Source organism: Cetorhinus maximus, chromosome 10 (genome assembly GCF_964194155.1).
Source record: "Cetorhinus maximus chromosome 10, sCetMax3.hap1.1, whole genome shotgun sequence".
NCBI classification, from domain to species: domain Eukaryota; kingdom Metazoa; phylum Chordata; class Chondrichthyes; order Lamniformes; family Cetorhinidae; genus Cetorhinus; species Cetorhinus maximus.
In genome coordinates, this window is record NC_135888.1 from 85,399,690 (window position 1) to 85,425,795 (window position 26,106).

General features: G+C 42.6%; 1 protein-coding gene and 1 pseudogene across 4 annotated transcripts in view; both read left to right on the top strand.

The window, feature by feature from the left end:
- Nucleotides 1-25,697, top strand: part of LOC144685817 (histamine H2 receptor-like) — a 55,468-nt gene extending 29,771 nt beyond the window's left edge. For 3 of the 4 annotated variants that reach the window (XR_013577786.1, XM_078550737.1, XM_078550736.1), the window contains one exon: nt 25,228-25,697. Coding sequence is in view for 2 of the 4 variants with exons in the window: in XM_078550737.1 (XP_078406863.1) it covers nt 25,228-25,366 (139 nt within the window). In the remaining 2 variants the exon portion in view is untranslated. The remainder of the gene's footprint in view (nt 1-25,227) is intronic. The other variant, XR_013577787.1, reaches the window with a different exon arrangement.
- LOC144686168 (U6 spliceosomal RNA) lies at nt 9,301-9,399 on the top strand (annotated as a pseudogene).
- Nucleotides 25,698-26,106: the final 409 nt, after the last annotated feature.

The window sequence follows — 26,106 nt, forward strand, 5'->3', positions numbered from 1 at the left end:
AAAGTGAAGATTGATAAGATAATTGACAACCTGTACCAGTGTAGCAGTATCCAAATTTCACTCACTTGATATTTATACATGTAGGGGTTGATTCTCATAAGACCCCATTCATTGATAAGGCAGTGGGCAGTGGAACTCCTTGTTTGCCCACTGTATTTTGCGGGAGGCCTGAACTGTTTTTGTGATCATTCTTCATTAAAGTATTTTTAGTCAGCATTCCATGTACTTATTTGGTGAGCTGACAAAATAATCACTCACTGTTTTTGGCTGGTGTGGGTGGGGGTGGGGGCGGGAGGGGGTGGGGGGGAGGAGAATGGGAATAGGAGGGGAAATTGAGTAGCTGCTCTGTGAAGTTAACCCAACAGTATTTCATTAAAGGGGTGATGAGAGACACACCATTGCAGTGGGAGGGTTGCAGAGGCAATACAAAATATCTTTACAAGTCCTGTCGATCCTGCAAAGTCTTCCCTACAAATATCTGGGTCTTGTGCCAAAATTGGGAGAGCTGTCTCACAGACTAATCAAGCAACAGCCTGACATAGTCATACTCATGCATCATACATTACAGATTATGTCCCAGACACTGCCATCACCATCCCTGGGTATGTCCTGTCCCACCGGCAGAACAGACCCAGCAGAGGTAGCAGCACAGTGGTATACAGTCGGGAGCAAGTTGCCCTGAGAGTCCTCGATATCAAATCTAGCCCCCATGAAGTTTCATGGCATCAGATGAAACATGGGCAAGGAAACCTCCTGCTGATTGCCACATATCGTTAACCCCTTGCCCCCACAGCTGATGAATCAGAGCTCTTCCATGTTGAACACCACTTGGAGGAAGCACTGAGGGTGGCAAGGGCGCAGAGTGCACTGTGGATTGGGGACTTCAATAATCACCAAGAGTGGCTCGGTAGCACCACCACAGACCAAGTTGGCTGAGTCCTAAAGTATATAGCTGCTAGACAGGGTCTGCGGCAGGTGGTGAAGGAACCAACAAGAGGGAAAAATATACTTGACCTTATCTTCACCAACCTGTCTGCCACAGATGCATTTGTATGTAAAAAGAAAAAGATTAGCAAAGACAAAAGTAGGTCCCTTACAGTCTGATATGGGAGAACTTATAATAGTAAACAAGGAAATGGCAGAGCAATTAAACAACTACTTAAATTCTGTCTTCATGGAGGAAGACACAAATAACTTCCCAGGAATACTAGAGACCCAAGGATTGAGTGAGAAGGAGGAATTGGAAGAAATTAGTTTTACTAAAACAATAGTGCTGGAGAAATTAATGGAACTGAAAGTTGATAAATCCCCTTGGCCTGATAATCTACATCCCAGGGTACTAAAGAAGGTGACCATGGAAATAATGGATGCGTTGGTTATCATCTTCAAAATTTTGGTAGATTCTGTAACAGTCCTGGCAGATTGGAGGGTGGCAAATATAACCCCACTATTTAAAAAAGGAGGGAGGGAGAAAAAACTGAATTAAAAACCAGTTAACCTAACCTCAGTAGTAGGGAAAATGCTAGAGTCTATTTTAACAGATGTAATAACAGGACATTTAGAAAATTTGAACGGGATTAGACAAAGTCAGCATAGATTTATGAAAGGGAAATCATGTTTGACAAACCTACTGGAGTTATTTGAGGATGTAACTAGCAGAAAAGATAAGGGAGAACCAGTGGATGTGGTGTATTTGGGTTTTCAGAAAGCTTTTGATAAAGTTGCACATAAGAGGTTAGTGTGCAAAATTAAAGCACATGGGATTGGGGGTAATATATTGGCATGGATTGAGAATTGGTTAACAGAAAGGAAACAGGGAGTAGGAATAAATGGGTCTTTTTCAGAGTGGCAGGCGGTGACTAGTGGGGTACTGCAGGGATCAGTGCTTGGGCCCCAGCTATTCACAATATATATCAATGATTTGGATGAGGGAACCAGATGTAATATTTCCAAGTTTGTTGACGACACAAAACTTGTTGGGAGTGTGAGCGATGAGGAGGATGTTAAGAGGTTTCAAGGCGATTTAGACAGATTGAATGAGTGGGCAAATACATGGCAGATGCAGTGTGAAGTTATCCAATTTGGTAGGAAAAACAGAATGGCAGTGTAGCATTTAAATGGTGATAGATTGGGAAATGTTGACCTACAAAGGGACCTGGGTGCCCTTGTACGCCAATCACTGAAAACAAACATGCAGGTGCAGCAAGCAGTTAAGAAGGCAAATATTATGTTGGCCTTTGTTGTGAGAGGATTTGAGTACAGGAGCAAGGATGTCTTACTGCGGCTGTACAGGGCCTTGGTGAGACCACACCTGGAGTATTGCATATAGTTTTATAGAACATAAGAACTAGGAGCAGGAGTAGGCAATTCAGCCCCTCGAGCCTGCCCTGCCATTCATTACGATCATGGCTGATCTCATTTTGGCCTCAACTCCAATTTCCCGCCTTCTCCCCATAACCTTTCAACCCATTACTAATTAAAAATCTGTCTATTTCCTCCTTAAATTTATTCAGCGTCCCGGCATCCACTGCACTCTGAGGCAGATTGAAATTGGCAGATATGATGTGGTGGGCATCACGGAGACATAGCTGCAAGGGGATCAGGACTGGGAGCTAAATATCCAAGGATATACATCCTATCAAAAAGATAGGCAGGTTGGCAGAGGGGGTGGGGTTGCTTTGTTAGTAAGAAATGAAATTAAATCGATAGCAAGAAATGACGTAGGGTCAGATGATGTAGAATCTGTGTGGGTAGAGTTGAGGAACCGCAAAGGTAAAAAAACCATAATGGAAGTTATGTACAGGCCTCCGAACAGTAGTCAGGATGTGGGGCAGAAGATACACCAGGAGATAGAAAAGGCGTGTAAGAAAGGCAAGGTTACAGTGATCATTGGGGGATTTCAATATGCAGGTAGACTGGGAAAATCCCAAGAAAAGGAATTTGTGGAATGTCTACGAGATGGCTTTTTGGAGCAGCTTGTGGTGGAGCCCACTAGGGAACAGGCAATTCTAGATTTAGTGATGTGTAATGAGGCAGATTTGATAAGGGAACTTAAGGTGAAGGAACCCTTAGGAGGAAGTGACCATAATATGATAGAATTTACCCTGCAATTTGAGAGGAAAAAGCTGGAATCAGATGTAACGGTATTACAGTTGAATAAAGGCAACTACAGAGGCATGAGGGAGGAGCTGGCCAGAATTGACTGGGAGATGAGCCTAGCAGGAAAGACAGTGGAACAGCAATGGCAGCAGTTTTTGGGAGTAATTTGGGAGACACAGCAAAAATTCATCCCTAGGAAGAAGAAGCATATTAAAGGGAGGACGAGGCAACCATGGCTGACAAGGGAAGTAAGGGACAGCATAAAAGCTAAAGAGAAAGCATACAATGCGGCGAAGAGCAGTGGGAAACCAGGGGATTGGGAAGCCTACAAAGACCAACAGAGGACAACTAAAAAAGAAATAAGGAGGGAGAAGATTAAATATGAGGGTAAACTAGCCAGTAATATAAAAGAAGATTGCAAGTGTTTTTTTAGATACATAAAGGGTAAGAGAGAGGCAAAAGTGGACATTGGGCCACTGGAAAATGACACTGGAGAAGTAGTAGTGGGGAACAAAGAAATGGCGGAGGAACTGAATAGGTACTTTGCGTCAGTCTTCATGGTGGAAGACACGAGTAACATCCCCAAAGTTCAAGAGAGTCGGGGGGGGTGGGGGGGGTGGCAGAGGTGAGTATAGTGGCCATTACCAAGGAGAAGGTGCTAGGAAAACTAAAAGGTCTGAAGGTGGATAAATCACCTGGACCAAATGGATTACACCCCAGAGTTCTGAAGGAGATAGCTGAAGAGATAGTGGAGGCGTTAGTGGTGATCTTTCAGAAATCACTCGAGTCAGGGAGGGTCCCAGAGGACTGGAAATCGCAAATGTAACCCCCCCTGTTTAAGAAGGGAGTGAGGCAAAAGACGGGAAATTACAGGCCGATTAGCCTGATCTCGGTCGTTGGTAAGATTTTAGAGTCCATTATTAAGGATGAGATTTCAGAATACTTGGAAGTGCATGGTAAAATTGGGCAAAGTCAGCATGGTTTCATCAAGGGGAGGTCATGCCTGACAAATCTGTTAGAATTCTTTGAGGAGGTAATGAGTAGGTTAGACAAAGGAGAGCCAATGGATGTTATCTACTTGGACTTCCAGAAGGCCTTTGACAAGATGCCGCACAGGAGGCTGCTCAGTAAGATAAGAACCCATGGCGTTAGAGGCAAGGTACTAGCATGGATAGGAGATTGGCTGTCTGGCAGGAGGCAGAGAGTGGGGATAAGGGGGTCCTTCTTAGGATGGAGGCCGGTGACTAGTGGAGTTCTGCAGGGGTCAGTGTTGGGACCACAGCTTTTCACTTTATACATTAATGATCTAGATGAAGGAACTGAGGGCATCCTGGCTAAGTTTGCAGATGAAACAAAGATAGGTGGAGGGACAGGTTGTATTGAGGAAGCGGGGAGGCTGCAGAAGGATTTAGACAGGTTAGGAGAATGGGCAAAGAAGTGGCAGATGGAATACAACTTGGGGAAGTGTGAGGTCATGCACTTTGGTAGGAAGAATAGAGGCATAGACTATTTTCTAAATGGGGAGAGAATTCAGAAATCTGGACTGCAAAGGGACTTGGGAGTCTTAGTCCAGGTGTCTCTTAAGGTTAACTTGCAGGTTGAGTTGGTAGTTAGGAAGGCAAATGCAATGTTGGCATTTATTTCGAGAGGACTAGAATATAAAAGCAGAGATGTGCTGCTGACGGTTTATAGGGCTCTGGTCAGACCACATTTAGAATATTGTGAGCAATTTTGGGCCCCGTATCTCAGGAAGGATGTTCTGGCCCTGGAGAGGGTCCAGAGGAGTTTCACGAGAATGATCCCAGGAATGAAAGGCTTAACATATGAGGAACGTTTGAGGACTCTGGGTCCATACTAGATGGAGCTTAGAAGGATGAGGGGGGATCTGATTGAAACTTACAGATACTGAAAGGCCTGGATAGAGTGGATGTGGGGAAGATGTTTCCATTAGTAGGAGAGACTAGGACCCGAGGGCACAGCCTCAGAGTAAAGGGAAGACCTTTTAGAACAGAGATAAGGAGAAACTTCTTTAGCCAGAGAGTGGTGAATCTATGGAATTCAATGCCACAGAAGGCTGTGGAGGCCAGGTCATTGAGTGTATTTTAGACCGAGATAGATAGGTTCTTGATTGGTAAGGGTTCGAAGGTTACGGGGAGAAGGTGGGAGAATGGGGTTGAGAAACTTATCAGCCATGATTGAATGGCGGAGCAGACTCGATGGGCCAATGGCCTAATTTCTGCTCCTATGTCTTATGGTCTTATGGTAGTGAATTCCACAGATTTACGACACAGCTCAGTAAGACATCATTGCTCCTGTACTTAAGTCCTCTCACAATGAAGACCAACTTACCATTTGCCTTCTTAACTGCTTGTTGCACCTGCATCCTTGCTTTCAGTGATTGGTGTACAAGGACATAGCAACATTTCCCAATTTATCACCTTTCAAAAAATACTCTGCCATTCTGTTTTTCCTACCAAAGTGGATAACTTCACACTTATCCACGTTATACTGCATCTGCCATGTATTTGCCCACTGACTCAACCTGTCTAAATTTCCACAACCAATGAATCAGATCTAAGCTCTGCAGTCCTGCCAGATCCAATCATGAGTGGTGGTGAACAATTAAACAACCCATTACAGGTGGATGCTCCACAAGTATCCCCATCCTCAATGATGGAGGAGTCCAGCACATCAGTGCAAAAGATATGGCTGAAGCATTCGCAACAATCCTCAGCCAGAAGTGCCAAGTGGATGATCCATCTTGGCGTCCTCCAGAGATCCCCAGCATCACAGATATCAGTCTTCAGCCAATTCGATTCACTCCACATGATATCAAGAAACACTGAAAGCACTGGATACTGCAAAGGCTGTGGGCCCTGACAATATTCCAGCAATAGTACTGAAGACTTGCTCTACAGATCTTGCTGCGCCCCTAGCCAAGTTGTTCCAGTACAGCTACAACACTGGCATCTACCTAGCAGGGTGGAAAATTGCCCAGATATGTCCTGCACACAAAAAGTAGGACAATTCCAACCTGGCCAATTATCACCCCATCAGTATACTCTCGATCATCAGTAAAGTAATGGCAGAGGTCAACAACAGTGCTATCAAGCGGAACTTGCTTAGCAATAACCTTCTCATTGATGCTTAATTTGGGTTCCGCCAGTGTCACTCAGCTTCTGACCTGATTACAGCCTTGTTTCAAACACGGGCAAAAGAGCTGAACTCCAGAGGCGAGGTGAGAGTGACTGCCCTTGAGATCAAGCATGCATTTTAACGAGTGTGGCATCAAGGAGCCCTAGCAAAATTGGAGTCAGTGGGGATCAGGAGAAAAACTCTCCGCTGGGTGGAGTCATATCAACACAAAGGAAGATGGTTGTGGTTGTTGGAGGTCAGTCATCTCAGCTCCAGGACATTACTGCAGGAGTTCCTCAGGGCAATGTCCTTGGCCCAACCACCTTCACTGCTTCATCAATGACCTTCCTTTCATCATAAGGTCAGATGTAGGGATGTTCGCTGATGATTGTACAATGTTCAGCACCATCTGCGACTCCTCAGTTACTGAAGCAGTCCATGTCCAAATGCAGCAAGACCTGGACAACATCCAGGCTTGGGCTGACAAGTAGAAAGTAACATTTGTGCCACACAAGTGCCAGGCAATGACCATCTCCAACAAGGGATAATCTAACCATCACCCTTTGACATTCAATTGAAGTACCACTGCTGAATCCCCCACTATCAACATCCTGGCAGCTACCATTGATCAGAAACTGAACTGGACTAGCAATATAAATATCATGGCTACAAGAGCAGGTCAGAGGATAGGAATCCTGCAGCAGGTAACTCACCTCCTGATGACCCATAGCCACCTACATGGCACAAGTCAGGAGTGTGATGGAATATTCACCACTTGCCTAGATGAGTGCAGCTCCAACAACACTCATGAAGCTTGACACCATCCAATACAAAGCAGACTGCTTGACTGGCACCCGTTCCACAAACATTCACTCCTCCCACCACCAGCGTACAGTAGCAGCAGTGTGTACCACCTAGAAGATGCACTGCAGAAACTCACTAAGGCTCCTTAGGCAGTACCTTCCAAACCCACGACCATTACCATCTAGAAGGACAAGGGCAGCAAATGCATGGGACACCACCACCTGGAAGCTTCCCTCCAAGCCACTCACCATCTTGCCATGGAAATATATCGCCTTTCCTCCACTGTCGCTGGGTCAAATTGCTGGAACTCTCTCCCTAACAGCACTGTGGGTGTACCTATAGCACAGGGTCTGCAGCGGTTCAAGAAGGCAGCTCACCACCACCTTCTCAAGGGCAACTAGGGATGGGCAATAAATGCTTTCCTAGCCAGCAACACCCACATCCCATAAATGAATAAAAAAAACCAAGCATTTATCTGTAGCATTTTCAGAGTGGCCTCTGCTAGTCAGGGTTTGCACAGCATGGGCTGGATTTTACTGTCAGCAAGCAGGGGGCGGGGCCTGCTCGCCGATGCATAAAATGACGCGGGATGATGTCGGGGGGAACCCTCGACATCATCCCACCCCATTTAAATTTTCGAGAAGGCGGGCCCGCAGCAAAATTAGCTGCAGGCCCACCGACCTGTCAATAGCCGATTGAGGCCATTGACAGGATCAATTATACAATTAAAGGACCTCCCCGTCCAACGTTAAGGTTAGCGGGTAGGCCAGGAGCCCCAGCGGGCAATAGAAAAAACATGAAACCTCATCCACCATGTCACATGAGGGGGACATGTTAAGGAATTTTTTTTTCTATTTTTAATCTTTTTAAAAGTGTCAGCGATCTCCCTGAGGCAGCACTTAGCCTCAGGGAGATATGTGCTCTTTCGTGCGCAAGCGCAAAAGAGCGCACTCTTGCTTTTGAGGAATCCCCCCCGCCCACATAGCGAGCGCATAACACTTCCTGCCGGACGTCACGCTGGGCAGGTCTTAATTGGCCCGCCCACGTAAAATGGCGGCGGGGCCCGCTTCTCTGGCGGGGATCAGCTCCCTGCCCGCCGGAGATTGGGTCAGGCCCGCCCGCCCGACAGGCAGAAAATTCTGCCCCATATGTCCTGCTTCTTGGAACATTAAAATTGCATCTGGATACTATGTGCATCATAGGACCCAGATTTTCATAAGTTAATGAGGCTTTCACCTGCTCCAGTTGGGAGTATAAGAAAATTATTTCCAAGGCTGTTCCCGTATCGTGTTAATTCAGGCATTGGTGGAATTGGGGACATTAGTACTATGCAAAGTTATTGGACTCACTATCACCATGCTCCGACCAAAAGTTGGGATGAGGATGAGATAAATGTACACTTTCTAATGGTAACAAGATAATTTAATAATTATAGATTGAGGCAGTACAAAAAAGGCTATTTGAAGCATTAAGGCTGCATTGCTTTTTTCCTCATGATCTACTCTAATGCGTCACTACCTTACTTGCTGTCCATAACGCTTTTAATGTACTGTACTTATTGAAAAACTGCCTCTGTTCCCTTTTAAAAGTGCTTATGGACCCTGCTTGTCCTTTGCAGAGAATTTTACATTCTAATGACCTTGCATCTAAGGAAATAATTTCTAACCTTACTGTTCATATATTCGTGATTATGATGAATTTATACACCTTTGCTAACTACTTGACAATCAGCTCAAACTATCTACCACTATTTTGCCTTGGCAGTAATCTGGTAGAGCAAATCAACTTCATTGTAGAACCCACACAAATGGAATGAAAGTGGACAGGTTTTAGTACAAGTGGCAACTTGAAGTTCCAAATTACTGGGTTACAGTGAAGACAAAAATTTACCCGATAACTTATATTGGCACTTCAGTTGTGTATTGAAGGAGCGCTGCATTGTCAGTGCTGCCATTGTTCAGATGAAGTGTTAATTCAAGGCCCTTTCTGCCTGTTCAGATGGGTGTAAAAGATCCCAGAGCACTATTTGACAATAAGCAGGCAAGTTCTTCATGGGCAGGATTTTATCGTCGGCGAGCGGGCCCCGCCTCCATTCACCGATGTGTAAAATGACACGGGATGACGTCGGCCAGAAGTCCCGACGTCACCCCACCCCATTTAAATTTTCAGGAAGGTGGGGGGTGCAGCAAAATTGGCTGCGCGCCCACTGACCTCACAATGGCCAATTGAGGCCATTGACAGGATCAATTAAGCAATTAAAGGACCTGCCCGTCCAGCCATATACTAAAATTGGAACGATACAGAGAAGATTAGCATGGCCCCTGCGATGACACGCAAATTCGTGAAGCATTCCATATTTTGCAACCTTAAGGTTGGTGGGCAGGTCAGGAGTCCCGGCAGCAACTAGAAAAAACATGAAGCCTCATCCACTGGCAGGATGAGGTTTCATGTAGGGTTTTAAAAATTTTAATAAAGTTGTTATGGAAATTATGAACATGTCCCAACTCATGTGACATTGTCACATGAGGGGACATGTAAGGGAATTTTTTTTTCTCTATTTTTAATATTGTTGAAAGTAGAGCTGTTCTCTCTGAGGCAGCACTTAGCCTCTGGGAGATGAGTGCGCTCTTTCATGCGCATGCGCGAAAGAGCGCACTCTCGATTTTAGGGATTCCACCCTGCCCGCATAGCGCTTCCCTGCGAACATCATGCTGGGTGGGCCTTAATTGGCCCGCCTGCTCAAAATTGGCGCGGCCGCGATTGGGTCAGCTCTGCCTACCCAACGAACGGAAAATTCAGCCCCATATGTTTTTCGCAATATTCCGTTTTGTAACCACTAAAACAGGTTAACTGGTCATTCATCTCATTGCTGCTTGAGAGTCCTTGTTGTCTGCAAATAAGCAGTATATTGGCCTAATGGCATTGAAAATGCCTCAAAAGTCATTTGTTGTCTGTGAAGCTGTTAGGACATCTTAAGGTTATAAAAGGGGCTATATAAATGCGAGTTGTTTCTTTCATTATCTCAAAGACCGTTAGCAGGTCACAGCTCAGTCTTATCGACTCCAGTTAAAAGCATATCTTAACTTTTTTAATAATTCATCATCGCAGAAGTACCCTAGTGAACTTGCACTGTGCCTTTTCACACATAAAAATGAGGTGTCAACATGGTGAATCTACAACACAAGACTACTTGCGTGCCAGACACCCGAAGCAGTATGTGATAGACAGAACTAAGCAATCTCACAACCAATGGATCAGATCTAAGCTCTGCAGTTCTGCCACATCCAGTTGTGAATGGTGGTGAACAATTAAATAACTAACCAGAGGAGGAGGCTCCACAAATATCACCATCCTCAATGCTGGAGGAGCCGAGCACATCGGTGCAAAAGGAAAAGCTGAAGCATTTTCAACCATCTTCAGCCAGAAGTGCCGAGTGGATGATCCATCTTGGTCTCCTCCTGAGGTCCTCAGCATCAGATGTCACTCTTCATACAACTTGATTCACTCCACGTGATTTCAAAAATGGGCTGAAGATGTTGGATACTACAAAAGTTGTGGGCCCTGACAACATTCCAGTAGTCGTATTGAAGACTTGTGCTTCAAAACTAGCCATGCCCCTAGCCAAGCTTTTCCAGTACAAGTACAATGCAGGCATCTGCCTGGCAAAATGGAAGATTGCCCAGATTTGTGCTGTCCACAAGAAGCAGGACAAATTCCAACCAGCCAATACTGCTCCATCAGTCTACTCTCAGTCATCAGCAAAATCATGGAAGATGTTGTTGACAGTGCTATCAAGCAATACTTACACAGCAATAACCTGCTCTGTGATGCTCAGTTTGCATTTTGCCAACCCCAATCAGCTCCTGACCTCATTACAGCCTTGGTCTAAACATGGACAAAAGAGCTGAACTCACGGAGAGAGATGAGAGTGACTGCGCCCTTGGCATCAAGGAATTTGACCGAGTATGGCATCAAGGAGCTCTAGAAAAAATGAAGTCAATGGGAATCTGCGGCTCAAATTCTCCACTGGTTGGAGTTATACCTAGCACAAAGATAGGTGATTGTATTTGTTGGAGGTCAGTCATCTGATTCCCATGATATCACTGCAGGAGTTCCTCAGGGTAGTGTCCTAGGTCCAACCATCTTCTGCTACTTCACTAATGACCTTCCTTCCATCATAAGATCAGAAGTGGGGATGTTCCCTGATGAGTGCATATTTTTCAACACCATTTGCAAATGCTAAGATACTGAAGCAGTATGTGTGCATATGCAGCAAGGCCTAGACAAGGTTCAGGCTTGGGCTGATAAGTGGCAAATGACATTTGCACCATACAAGTGCCATTCAATGACCATCTCCAACAAGAGAGAATCTAACCATCTCCTGTTGACATTAAATGGCATTATCATTGCTGAATTCCCCACTATCAACATCCTGGGGGTTACCATTGACTCGAAACTTAACTGGACTAGACATATAAAAATGCTGTGGCTACAAAAGCAGGTCAGGAGCTCAGAATTCTGTGGCGCGTAACTCACCTCCTGACTCCCCAAAGCCTGTCCACCATCTACAAGGCACAAGTCAGGAGTGTGATGGAATACTCTCCACTTGCCTGGATGAGTGCAGCTCCAACAACACTCAAGAAGCTCAACACCATCCAGGACAAAACAGTCCACTTGATTGGCACCCCATCCACCATCTTAAACATTCATCTCTTCACAACTGACACATTGTGGCAGCAGTGTGTATCATATACAAGATGCACTGCAGAAACTCACCAAGCTCCCTTTGACAGCACCTTCCAAATCCGTGACGTCTACCATTACAAGGACAAGGGCAACAGATGCATGGGAACTCCACCACCTGCAAGTTTCCCTCCAAGCCACATACCAGCCTGACTCAAAACTATTTTGCTATTCCTTCACTGTTGCTGGGTCAAAATCCTGGAACTCCCTTCTGTAGTAATTCGATATGTAATATACCTTTAAGACAAGTATTGTAATGAAGGTCACATGATCTTAATATCCAATAGCAGAGTAGATTGGGCTACCTCTATGTGAGAGAGTCTTGAGTTAGTCACTGATGAATGAATAAACAGCATGTGTTTATTCTAACAAAGACCACTTGATGTTCTCTGTCTCTGTACCAACTCGGTCACCCCAAAACAAACATGAAACCTGGATCCTTTAGCCCCTACAAGCCAAGGGCACTGGATCCAACACCTTCCTAACAGCCCTGTGGGTGTACTGGCATTGGTTCAAGAAGGCAGCTCACCGCCACCTTCTCAAGGGCAATTAGAGATGGGCAATAAATGTTGGCCCAGCTTCATCCTGTGAACGAATAAAACAAGAAATTTCAAGAGAAGTAGGGACAAATTTAAAGCATTAATAAGGAAAAAGTATAATGAAGTGTTTGCAATGATCTTTTTGTGAGACCAGTGGATGTCTAAATTTAGCATCAGCCAAAATTGTACGTGTGTGTTTTTCAAGAAAAAAACGCAGTGCTGTCATTGACGTGCAATTTTTTTTTGTATTATAAATAGACCTATGCATTATTAAGGTCAGTAACTTCACAGGTTGTAAATATGTTTCCACGCTTATCAAATGCTGTTCCCTTCAAATATATTTCCATTGCTAACTCAGCTTGTTAAGACTTCTTGGGGTCATTTTGACTTTGGGTAAATTCAATTGAAATTAAAATCTGGCAGCTGGATTAATTCCCCTCAATTTTATACTATCTAAAGTCCTTGTGTTTGGTACTTGGTATTAAAAATATAAAAATGCAATTATTCAACAGGAACTCAATAACTTACTTGAAATGCTTATCAGATAAGATGCACAATTTTTATTAATTTCCGGATACAACTCTAAAGCTAAAGGCAGACTGCAGAAATACAGCTCTTGTATTATTGTTTCAGTCTATTTTGGACATTTTTAAGAAATGAATTAAAAGTACATGATGAAGTTCAACTCCCTGTGCTGAATATTACAGGGGCACTGGTTTGGACAACTCACTTCCCTGGAAGCAAAGCTAGCTTGGAGCTGACTGGCTCCAGGCTGGCCCACCCTCGCCCCCAGTCATAATGCACTGTGAGCGGGCTAAACAAGGGCTGAGCGGGACATCTGCCCCTCATTGGCGAGGAAGTCCCGCCCTCAGGAGCTGCTGGCCAAATCGATTAGCCGGCAGCTCCATCAGTCCTGGCAGCACCAAGAACACGAGAGTGGGTGCTGCTGAGACTGCAAGAGGAGGAGGAAGAAGGCCCGTGGATCCTGGAGCTAGGTAAGTTGGGGGTCTAGGGCAAGGATTGTTTGTGCTGGTCAGTGAAGGTTTGGGCAGGCCAGGGAGGGGGGCAGGAATTGAGCTTATGGCCGTAGATAGTAGGAAGAAAGGGTGGGGTTCTATCTTAAGGGGGGCTGCCCTCCAATCAGCGAAGGACAGCCCCTAAGGTAGAACCCTCCCTCTTCTTTCCCACCCTATGAAAAATTTATTTTTAAAAATCGGGCTGCCCACTCCTGCCCAACTGTACATGTCAAACATTTTATGGTATGGGCAGCGTATTATCAGGGTGAATTGGCTTGGTAGCAAGCCTAATTGACCCTTGATTACCTATTTAAATATGGCAAGCGGGCTGCCGATTTCGGTGCCTATTTTACATGCTCCCCACTCCCCCCCACCCCCGCTGAAAAAATGCCCAGTGGGGTCACATAAAATGCAACCCCTAGTTTGCTTTGAGTTAGCTGATTGCAATCAGAACCTGAGTAAGAGCATAAGACGTATGAGCAGAAGTAGGCCATTCGGCCCATTGAGTCTGCTCCATCATTCAATGAGATCATGGCTGATTTGATAATCCTCAACTCCACTTTCCTGCATTCTTCCCATAACTCTTGATTCCCTTACTGATTAAAAAAAACTGTCCATCTCTGCCTTGAATATACTTAATGACCCAGTTTCTACAGCCCTCTGCGGTAAAGAATTCCATAGATTAACTACCTCTGAGAAGAAATTCCTTCTCATCTCTGTTTTAAATGGGTGACCCCTTCCCCTGAGATAATGTCCTCTAGTCCTAGACTCTCCCACAAGGGGAAATAACCTCTCAGCATCTACCCTGTCAAGGCCCCTAAGAATCTTATATGTTTCAATAAGGTCGCCTCTCATTCTTCTAAACTCCAAAGAGTACAGGCCCAACCTACTCAACCTCTCCTTATAAGAAAACCCCTCCATACCCGGAATCAACCTAGTGAACCTTCTCTGTACTGCCTCCAATGCCAGTATATCTTTCCCTAGATAAGGGGACCAAAACTGTTCACAGTATTCTAGGTGTGGTCTAACTAGTGCCTTGTATAGTTTTAACAAGATTTCTCTATTTTTATACTCCATTCCCTTTGAAATAAAGGCCATCATTCCATTTGCCTTCCCTATTACCTGCTGAACTTGTATGTAGCTTTTTGGGATTCATGCACAAGGACTCCCAAATCCCTCTGTGCTGCAGCCTTCTGCAGTCTTTCTCCATTTAAATAATATTCAGCTCCTCTATTCTTCCTGCTAAAGTGCATAACCTCACATTTTCCCACATTATATTCCATCTGTCACATTTTTGCCCACTCGCTTAAACTGTCCATATCCTCTGTAGACATCTGCATCACTTGCCTTCCCACCTAACCTTCCCACCGGAGGGGGTGGGGGGTTCCGCACCCACCCCCGCCCGCTCCTGCCAAGCCCACCCGCAGCCTGAAAAATTCAGGCCCATGGGCTCTTATCTTATTAAGTAGCCTTATGTGTGGTACCTTATCGAATGCCTTTTGGAAATCCAAATATATTACATCTACTGGTTCCCCTTTATCTATCCTACTTGTTACCTCCTCGAAGAATTCTAATAAATTTGTCAGGCATGATTTCCCCTTCATGAATGTAGAACCGATCTCAGTGTTCTATTCTTAGTTTCTCCATTTGATTGTGAAATTGCCATATCCAATTTTATATAGTTGGAATTATTTACAGTTTAATTTTAAGAAGTTAGTTCCAAGAAAAGTTGTTTACTTATAATGCATCATAAACATTTACAATTTTTAAATTGAAAATGGTTCCATTTTTTAAGCTTTAGACTAAAATATTTAGTCATGATTTTGAAATATGTCCAGTGCAAAGATGAAGAAAGTTTTTATTAAAAGACATTTGATCATAATTTGTTTACATGGTAAAAGCTCTAAAAATGCATTGTTATAAATTAGTTGAATTAAATATAATACAACTTATTAATACAGCAGCTGGCAATGATGCATTGAATCTGAGGCATTGGGCCAGATTTTCACCGTGTGGTTGGGAATCCAACATGTGGATAAATTCCCGTTCCTGATCCTGCACCTGAGCTGCATCACTATCATGACACAGTTTTTAAATTTAAATAGTCTAATTGGCCAGGAGGTGAGCTCAGAGCTCACTTAATGGTGCTGAGCGCCTCCAAGAGGCAGGAGCTGCATTCCTGGCGCCAGTGGCAAAGGCAGGCAGCAGTCATGTTGTGACCAGCTGCTGCCATGCTGATGTGAGCAAGCAGCTCCTCAGAATTGGAAGGAGGAGGACAGCGGCCTTGCAAAACAAGTTAGCGTCACAGATTTGTTTAAAGGACCACTGCAAATAAGATTAATTGGGCCCTGCGTCCAACTCGACAGTTCTGCGCTGACATGCACACCACTGGTTGGGCCGTCCGAGTGGAATGCAACAACCAAAATATCCATGATAAGATCCCACAAACAAGAAGGCGATAAAACCTACCTCTTTGACCAATCCTTTATCTCTCAACCAATGAAATTAAAGGATTGAGAAATAAACAGCAAAAGGATTGAGAAAGAACATGAATCAAAGCAGATGAGTTCAATGATACATCAGGTATAGAAAAAAATAAAGCAAGAGAAGAAAACTTAGATTTAGAGAGAGAAAGAGAGAGAAAAGAGACATTTTTAAAATCTTCCTGAAAAATTCAAAATGGAATGAAACTCCACACTTGTAATTGTTAATTTTCAGTGGCAGAGTTATTGATTGGCAGTAATTAACAATTAACACATCAGTAAAAGGCTTACATTATTAACTAATAGCTCTAAGTATCTGTGGATAGTTTATTTGATATCAACTGCCCAAATGCAGCAAATTCTCAACATTCAATATGTACAATGGTGAGGGAGGTAGTGAGAAGCCCTGACTGTGATGCTAATGGGACAGCAATGCAGCATAAACACCGATATTTGGATATTCAAAGTTAACTGCACATCTGCTCCTTGTCTGAAGTTGCTGTACCATTTACCCATAAATATCAGAGAGCACAATTAGCCTCGGCATCATTTAGAAAGCAAATTCTGGTCCATTTTACGTCTTCATTCTACATACATTAGGAATAATGATAGTGTAAATTTCAAATGTTTGAGAAAAAGTGTTGGAATGATTTTTCTTTTTTCTTTGCAATTACAATATGAAAGAATATCAATTGAATCCCATTGTAACATCATATCATTCATTGACAGCCTAACAGAAATAATCCATTGCTTTTCCCATGGACTAATTTCCTAGATAGATTTGTTTGAGTAGGAATTGTTTGGTCTTTCATTCAGCTTGTGGTAGTCACACATGATGTCATCAGCATTATGTTCATAAGCTAGAAATAGTGCAATATTATAAGTTCAACAATAGTGGACTGGATTTTCAATAGCAGGTAGGGGCAGGAATGGTTGGGGGTGGGCTTTGAAAATTGCACTCCCGGAGGTCAGCTTGGGATCCTCTTGGCCCCTTTACAGAATTGAAAATTGACGATAGGAGGGGAGGAGCTGGATACGCACCCGACACCAATTAAGAATGAAATCTGAAATAGGCAAAGCTAGCTGTCTGCTGATCAAATATTTGTAAATACAATCACTGATCCAAATTCATAAAGTGAGTCACGTTATAAAGTGACCTCCTGGCACGGTTTGTGGTCATTTAAGCATATGTATGTATATCAGAGAAAGGGATTTTGAACAGGTAAATAACTGACATACAGTTGTGAGGTATTAAATTACCAGGATAGAAAATAAAGCTTCTACTTAACTCCAGGAATGTCTGTTTGACAATATGAAATAAAATTGTGAACAAATTTGACTTCAAAATCGTAATCAATTCCCACAGCATTGGTATTATTAAGTAATAGGAGTTATATAAGAACAAGTAATAATTCCTATTTCTGAAAGTTTGAAATATGGACAAAAAATGCTTCAAGCACACAGCAGAATTAGTTAAGTGAATGTGCTAAGAAGCACTTCTCCAACTTATGTCCTATGTAACCCCATCTTTGAAAACCTGAGGATCTGCAGCAATATAACCAGAACAAAGCAGGGATGGCAGAAAAGCCAATTTAAGAATTCCTGTTGCAGCCTTAGCAGATATACTTCCTCCACTTTCTCAAATGCATCTAGGATGGAGTGTCCCCTAAACTTCAACAAAATCAAATTGTTTCTCTTCCAAAATAAATTCATCCAAATTTAAGCATCACTATTAATCCAACGCCCAGCCAGGTAGCCCTCACCCTGATCTCAACAAATTCAATGTTGTCCAAAGTCAGATTTATTTAGTGACACTAAAAGACCAGTAAAGTTGACAAAGGAGGCATAAGATAAAATATTTTGGTAGCAGCAGCATTTTAAAGACCATTGATTTTCCAATAAAAGAAAATGTGATCACTTGTAACCATATAGTTTACATGATCTGTGCAGATACCGTGGAGTTAACATGGCAGATTTTAGATGGAGCAAGTATTTTTAACTGAAGGTACTGAAATATTGTACTTAACAATACAAGAAAGATCAATGATTCTTTATTTTGGGTTTATTGTAACTCTATTTGCAAAGCAGTGCATTCATTATTAAACACACTGGCTAGGATTTTCCTGTTGGCGAGCGGGGGTGGGGCCTACTCGCCAACACGTAAAATAACGCATGGTGATGTCATGCGGAACTTCCGACGTCACCGCGCCCCATTTAAATTTTCATGTAGGCGGGGGCTCAGCAAAATCAGCTGTGCGCCCGCCGACCTGTCAATGGCCAATTGAGGCCATTGACAGAGTCATTAAAATAATTAATGGACCTGCCTGTCCAACCTTAAGGGGCCCTGGCGGGAATTAGAAAAAAACATGAAACCTCATCCACAGGCGGGATGAGGTTTCATGTAGGTTTTTAAAAATTTAATTAAAGCGTTTTTAAAAGTTATGGACATGTCCCAACTCATGTGACGCTGTCACATGAGGGGACATGTCAAGGGAATTATTATTTTTTTTATTTTTAATATTTTTTCAAGTACAGCCGATCTCCCTGAGGCAGCACTTTGCCTCAGGGAGATGAGTGCGCTCTTTCGCGCGGATGCACAAAAGAACGCACTCTTGGCTCAGGGAATACCCCCCTGCCCGCACAGGGAGCGCATAGCGCTTCCATGCCAACATCACGCTGGGTGGGCCTTAATTGGCCAGCCCACATAAAATGGTGACGCGCCCCCAATCGGGGGTGCTGATTGGAGGTGCGCCTCCACATGCCTGCTCTTCAACATCCCCCCCCAATGGGGGGGAGAATTCTGCCCACTATGATCACCATTTACTGATATAGAATATTAATGGTTGACCAACTTTGAGTTTGCAATTAACTGTGTACACATCATGTATCTAATGCAATGTAAACTTGATGAATAATTAATTTGAAACCTAATGCAGATGTAGATTGCCATATACAGTAGCAACGTGTTTAAAAATCTGAAATCTTCACCATAACTGATCCTGGTCTGATTTTGGTGGTGCTGGTTTTGTATGTATGTAGGGACAAAAAATGTATCGAAATAAATGTTATACGAAATGGTAATACATTACACTTTTTGTTCCTTTGATAATTGTAATTGAATAAGGAAAGAAAGAAAGGATGGAAGAAAGAACTTGCATTCATATATCTTTCAACAACTCAAACTGTTCCAAGATACTTCTGAAGTATAATCATTATTGTCTTGTATAAGAATGGACTTCCAACAACAAATTGAAAAGTTTTCTCAAATTTCTATGAAACCCAGACTGAACTAATTTTTCAGTAATAGACAGCAGCAGAGATTTGAGATGGGAACACATGCTGGAAATACTCAGCAGGTCTGGCAGCATCTGTGGAGAGAGAAACAGAGTTAATGTTTCAGGTCAATGACCTCTCATCAGAAAAGTTTTGTCATCTGGATTCTAATATTTTTCAAATCAAGCGTGTATTATAAGTTCAGCAGGGGTGGCAGCAAAACTGGAAAGAGAGGCATCAGGGCTATAGCAAAGTCAGCAAGAATGGTAGAAGAGGCAGCGGGACTAACTGATAAGTTTGGCAGCAAATTAACAGAAATAAGATAAAATCTGAAATAGGTATCAAAGATGAATTAACTTGCACTTTTAATGGGAAGCTGCTGGAGTCATTATGCATGACAGGAATGCAGAAGAATCAACAGGCATGTAGGAGCCTTTTCACAATTGCATAAAACCCAATGACCAATGAATAAGATGAACTGTGAAGTGAGAAAGAACAAGGGCTGACCCTATACATACCTGATGAGACAGGGACACTGTTTTGGCACACCTGACATCAGGTGTATCAGGTTTTTAGATAGTTTCAAGTTTTACAAAGGGAGCATCTATTCATGTAGCCTCAGTAATGAGCTATGGTTGGAGGAGAAGACTACAGTTTTTAGGCTGAGATTTGTTTGTTTAACAGTAATTGCTGCAGTAACAATAAACAATCACCACTGAACCATGTGCAGGTTGTATGTTGCAAGGTAAAACCAATTTTTCATCAAGCGGACATAGATTTGTAATTGATGGAAGAAATGCAATGCCAGTATTTTAACTCAAATTATGTTAGAGATCTAAACAGCTATGTTACTTATCTTTACAAATGCTGTGATAATTGTATTTTGCTGGTATTATCTAGGGCTGAGGTGGGTAGCTTGAATCAGGAATTTTGCCAACTTGGGCAGACCTGACTTGGTTTAATTGATACGTTTTTGCTCTACAGATGTGGGGACGAGATAGAGTCAGGCACACTGACTGTGGAAGCAGATCCTAGTCAACTAGGGTCCAGGTGAGTGCTGAGGGGGACGGGTTAGAAGGCCCTTCTTGGTTCTTTGGGACTGTGCCCCAGCTGTTTTAGAAGATTTTAGGACCTCTATCCCTCACCCCTCACACCCCCACATTCCCAGATACCCGCATGGCCAACTTATGCCTCCCACCCATTTCCATTCCCATTCCCATTCCCTCTCATACCCCCATGCCACCTCCAGGGTGACTCATGCCCCCACCCATGACTCCTCAGGCATCCATGCCACCTCCCTGCCAACTCAAGGCCTCACCCATGCCCCATGACTCCTCATGCCTCATGCCAAATCCTGCTGTCCACACGCGCCCCTATACTCCCACATACCTCCCCAATGTTACCTCTATATCATTCACCCAGTATCCACCATGGGCAGACCTCAGGAGCTACATAGGGGAGAATTTTCTCCCCGTTGGGCAGGCTGGTCGGGAGCAGGCCTGGGTGGGTGCGGAGCGGTGATCGGCTGCGTGCCGACATTTTATGTGGGCGGGCCAATTAAGGCCCGCTTAGTGTGACATCCACCCGGTGCTACCTGTGCGGGTGGGGGAGGAGGAAGAGTCGGGGCCTGCGCTCTTTCACGCAGGCGCGTGAAAGAGCGCAATAATCTCCCTGGGGCAGCTCAGTTCCTTATGAACATTAAGTTCAGCTATAAAGATGGAAAAAAATAAAAAAATAAAATTACTCAGACATGTCCCCTCATGTGAGATGTCACATGAGCTGTGACATGTTCATAAATTTTCATTAAACATTTTATTCAATTAATAAACCCTTCATGAAACCTCATCCCACCCTTGGATGAGGTTTTATGAAAAATGCAAAGGCCGCCTGGGTTGGATGGGCAGCCCTGACAATTGATTTAATCAGTTTATTAATGGCCTTAACAGGCCTTTGACAGTTCAGCGAGCGCACAGCTGACTCCGGTGCGCGCCCGGCGAATGGAAGATCAGAATGATGTGCAGTGATGTCGGGACGCACGCCCGACGTCACCGTGCATCATTTTACGCATCAGCGTGCGAGGCCCACCCCTGCACGCTGAACAGAAGATTCTGCCCATGGAGATGAAGAAATAAATGTCTAACAAGCTAATACACCTCTCACACATACACACTTGATTGTGAAAAAAATCATGAAATCCATTCAAAGCTTTTAAATCTCTTTTACAAAAACAAACTCCAATACATTGTGAACTCAACCCCCTCCTGAGACAATTGTAGCTTTTGAAACTCAATCAAGCATTCATAGTGACATAATAACAGCCCTTGGAAATGTCAACAAGGACCTCTATTGAGACTACATGAACATATGATAATGTGTTTTTCTAAGCTACACCAGATGGCCTGTCAATCAAAGCAGTCCAGCGGAAGTTTTGTTTTAACTCTCACTGGCAGGTTAAGCCTGTTTTTTCATGTTTAAAGAGTAGGGTATATAAAAAAGACTTCAGGTTATCACACTTAAACAGACCTTACTTGCCCTTCAGGAGTGTTTATGTCTAATCTACCATGACTCCCACACTGCTGGTTAAGACCCTTAGAATAGCCACATGGGATATGTTTGATCTCAACATTAAGTTCAAATTGCCCTTCTAAGTTCAAGTTTCTCTGCTGTGTGAATCATGTCCTGTCCCCACCCTATCTGCAAAAATGGGACCAGGTGGAAATGGCGGAAGGACGGCTGCACCTGGCTCCAGCTGCCTTTTTTAAAGGTCTCCAGAGTCAGGCCAACTCCACAAAAATCCAGCCGTTAGTCTTCTGTCAACAAAGTTTGACAGTAATTTTCCTAATATAATTTCTTTAACATAGGCTTCTCAAGCCAAAGATAGCTTATAGCAACGCCTTATCTGTTAATTATATTTGCAATGCCACAAATAAAGTACTGTAAATTCTTAAAATCAATTAATTATCAGGTAGAATTGAACAGACTTTTGGGAATAATTTGCAAAATAATAACTGCTCTTCAACAATTTAGTTGACTATATATTCTATGAGCAGTTTCAATAGGCAGTAATCAGTTAATTTCATAGCACAATATATAGAGCAATCTGTAGGAATGATGCAATATGAAACCATGAAAGAAATCCACTGAAAATATAGGATACCCCCGGTAGCTAAAAGCAATTAAAGGACAGAGTTCTATGTTTCATTATCCTGGGTGTTTTGCCAAATGCTTACCAGATCTCTAGCTAGAATAAACACTTCTGAATATATGAGGAGTTGAGATATTCTCACGACAGTGATAGAAAAGACCCAAAATATAAGGAGCTAGTCAGCCTAACCTCAATAGTGAGCATATTAGTGGAAAAAATTCTGGGGGACACCATTAATCATCATTTAGAAACATATGGATTATTCAAGGACAGTCAGCATGGATTAAGGGAAGCAATTAGGAAGGCTAATGGCATGTTAACCTTTACCGCAAGAAGGTTTGAGTACAGGAGTAGGAAAGTCTTGCTTCAATTGTACAGGACCTTGGTTAGACCGCACCGGGAGTACTGTGTGCAGTTTTGGTCCCCTCACCTTAGGAAGGATATTATTGCCAACAAACGTTCACCAGACTTGTTCCTGCGATAGCGGGACTGTCCTATGAAGAGTGATTAGGAAAACTGGGCCTGTATTCTCTAGAGATTCGAAGAATGAGAAGTGTGAGCTCATTGAAACCTACTAAATATTTAAAGGGATAGCCAGTGTAGATGCACGTAAAATGTTTCCACTGGTTTGGGAGTCTAGAATCAGGGACACAATTTCAAAATAAGGGGGAAGCCACTTAGGACTGAGATGAGGAGAATTTTTTTTATTCAAAGGGTTGTGAATCTTTGGAATTCTCTACCCCAGAGGGCTGTGGAAGCTTAGTCAATGAGTATGTTTAAAGCAGGGATTGACACATTTCTAAATACCAATGACGTAAAGGGATATTGGGGATAATGTGGGAAAAGGCATTGAAGTGGGTGACCAGCATGATCATAATGAATGATGGAGCAGGCTCGATGGGCTGAATGGCCTACTCCTGCTCCTATGTTCCTAAAAGTTCTGGATAGTTACATCAGCATTCTCCTTGCTTAAGTAGAAAATAAAGACTAAAAGCAATGGATAATATGAGTGCAGGGAAGCATGAAGTGAAAATAATTCAACTTTCACATTTGCAACCTTTCTGTAGTTTCTGTGTGTGCATCTACACAAGATTTCCACCACACAAACATTGCACCAAATTAGGTTTTACAATGTCTATAGACTATAAGTAGGGTTGCCAACTCTGGTTGGAGATATTCCTGGAGGTTTCATCACATGATCTCCTGCCTCGAACTGCCTCAGCCCCCAGTCTCCTGGCATTGGTCACCCAACACATCAATCTTCATGGGGCTCTGCCTTCACTCGGTCAATTAGATAAAGAACAGAATCTTCGTTACCCAATTGGATGATTCATGACTGTCAGTCAAAAAGCTGATTCTCCCATCTCCAAGATATTTATAACTCATAAACGGAAGTGTTCAAAAGAATTTAAAAGTTGTTTTTTTAAATGCCCTCTGATTTTTCTTCAAGATTGTTAACAACAGCGATCCAGAGATTTAATTCATAGAAACCCTAGGGTAATCCTAGAGTTTTGGCCACCACAAATTCAAGAGGAATGAAAGGCAGAGACTTAAAAAAAAGTAGTCCCATAGTTCTCAGGTCCTTGGTAAGACAATGATACACTAGGAGAAGATGTGATGAGTTTATGGCCAAGAGCTAGGGCTTAAAATAGTATTGTGGATCATTAGAATCCAAATGAGAATAGAATGGTTTCTATAATGGGCACTCAATAGAGAAAACCAGTCCTACACCCTGGTTCCAAGATCAATATCTATCTCTTTATTAATCACTAGTTGCATCTCAGATTGATCCTTGTGACTAATTATGGGTACCATGCTTTAGAAAGGTTGTCAAGGCCTTCAGAAGGGTGAGGAGAGAGGATTTGCTAGAATGGTACCTGTGAGTTATGCAGAGATTGGAGAAGTTGGGATTGCTCTTCTTGAAGTGGAAAAGGTCAAGGGAAGATTTAATAGAGGTGTGCAAAATTATAAAAGGCTGTGATGGAGTAGATAGGAAGAAATTGTTCCTGCTGGCAGTGGGGTCGATAACTAAGGGACACAGATTTAAGGTAATTGGCAAAAGGACAAGCATAAGAAGGATTTATTTTTACACTTTGAGTTGTTATGACCTGGAATGCATTGGCTGATAGGGTGGTAGAAGCAGATTTGATTATTTTAAAAAGGGAAATAGGAATAAAGGAAAGTGTGCAGAGCTATGGGAAGAAGCAGAGAGAACTGGGCTAAGAGCTCTTTCAAAGAACTGGCGCAGGCATAATGGGCCGAATGGCCTTTTTCTGTCCTGCAATGTCACTCAACCTCAGACGCCTAGAAAGGGAACAGCTGATACTGCAGATAATGAATTATTCCTTGAGGTTTATTACATTTTAAATTCTAATTATAGCTCTCTCACGTTTCCTTTTTCTCTTTCTTTCGCTCTCTTTCCTTCTCTTTATTTCTCTTTCTGTATTTAATTTGACTCAAATTCACCCTATTTCCTTCACTGGAATTTTCTGTTTCCTTAATAATCCTTCAGTTGTATTGGGGGTTAAGGAGATAGACTGTTGCTTCTGTCATTCACCAAGTTCCCAGATGCCGTCCTGACCTTACTGTGCTGTTATCAAATCGCACTTCCAGCTATTTGTGGTGCAATTCTTTTTCGAGTCAAAAGATGAGGAAAAGTTGTAACTAACCATATTTTGGCAAATTCTAGGCCAATGTAATTAACTGTTAACTGTTTGAATGAAGCAAAGCAGTGCAGACAAGCAGCATAAGTCACTTATGCTATCGTTTCCTGGAATTTCAATGCCACAATATTGATGTGCACCACAGATGCATATGATTATGATGCAAGTTTGCAGGAGATTCCAGGACTATTATTTATATACCAGCTAATGTTATGTCAGTATCATCTCATGTATTTGTTAGATCTCATTTTTGTTTCATCATTATTTATGTACACCACCAAAAGGTATATCCTATCCTTTATCATCTCATCCCATTTGTTTCTTCAGAGATCTTGTCATTTCCTGTGGAAGATCAGCAGAGATGATCTCTTACTGCAGAGACTTATGGCTGACAAAGGTCAGATTGATGAAAAATCTGTGGACTCCTGAATTTGAAGAGACTGAAGTGGAACCTATGGCACCCTAAAGGATTGTTGGACATTGAGCACTGAACTATCAAGTTATAAATTTATACTGTTGTTTCATAGGCAATGAATGTGCAATATTGATTAGTCTACTGAAAACCACCTTCACGTGATTGTCATTAACGTGTGTTTTAGAATTGTTTGTAAAAAACTTAGAATGAAGTTCAAAGTTTACATGTGAATCTAAAAGTTAATTCTTAAACCTGCTTTCATATTATGTTGCAACTGTTGAATTTCTGCTGATATTGATATTTATAAATGATATGGATAACATATGTAAAGCATCAGATCAACCAGAATAAATTATTCGTCAGCATATCACTTTGTCAGTAATAGTGTCTTTCGGCTATTTCTTTAATTTGATCCAACAGTGCAATCAATGAAAAGTTATTTTCTGTTCACTCTAAAGGCATGAACTTGCAATGACGGAAAAACTAAGAAAATTTGCACACTTCTCTTTTTCTGTATCTGTAAGAGTGGACCCAATTAAGCAATAATGGAACCAGCAAGTTATAAAAGTGAACCCTATGAGCCAGATTATGTCCTAATAACACAGCAGCAATACTGCTATGAACGCATGACCAAATTGAACCAATAATAACTGTCATTGTGTCCCTGTGTTCACAGATAATATTGGTTTGTAATATAGGTAACTGCACAAAACCAGGTTACAATGTAAGAAAACCTGGAATGAAATAACGATTAACATTGATGCACTGTAGAAAAATAAGAAAAGGTGAAA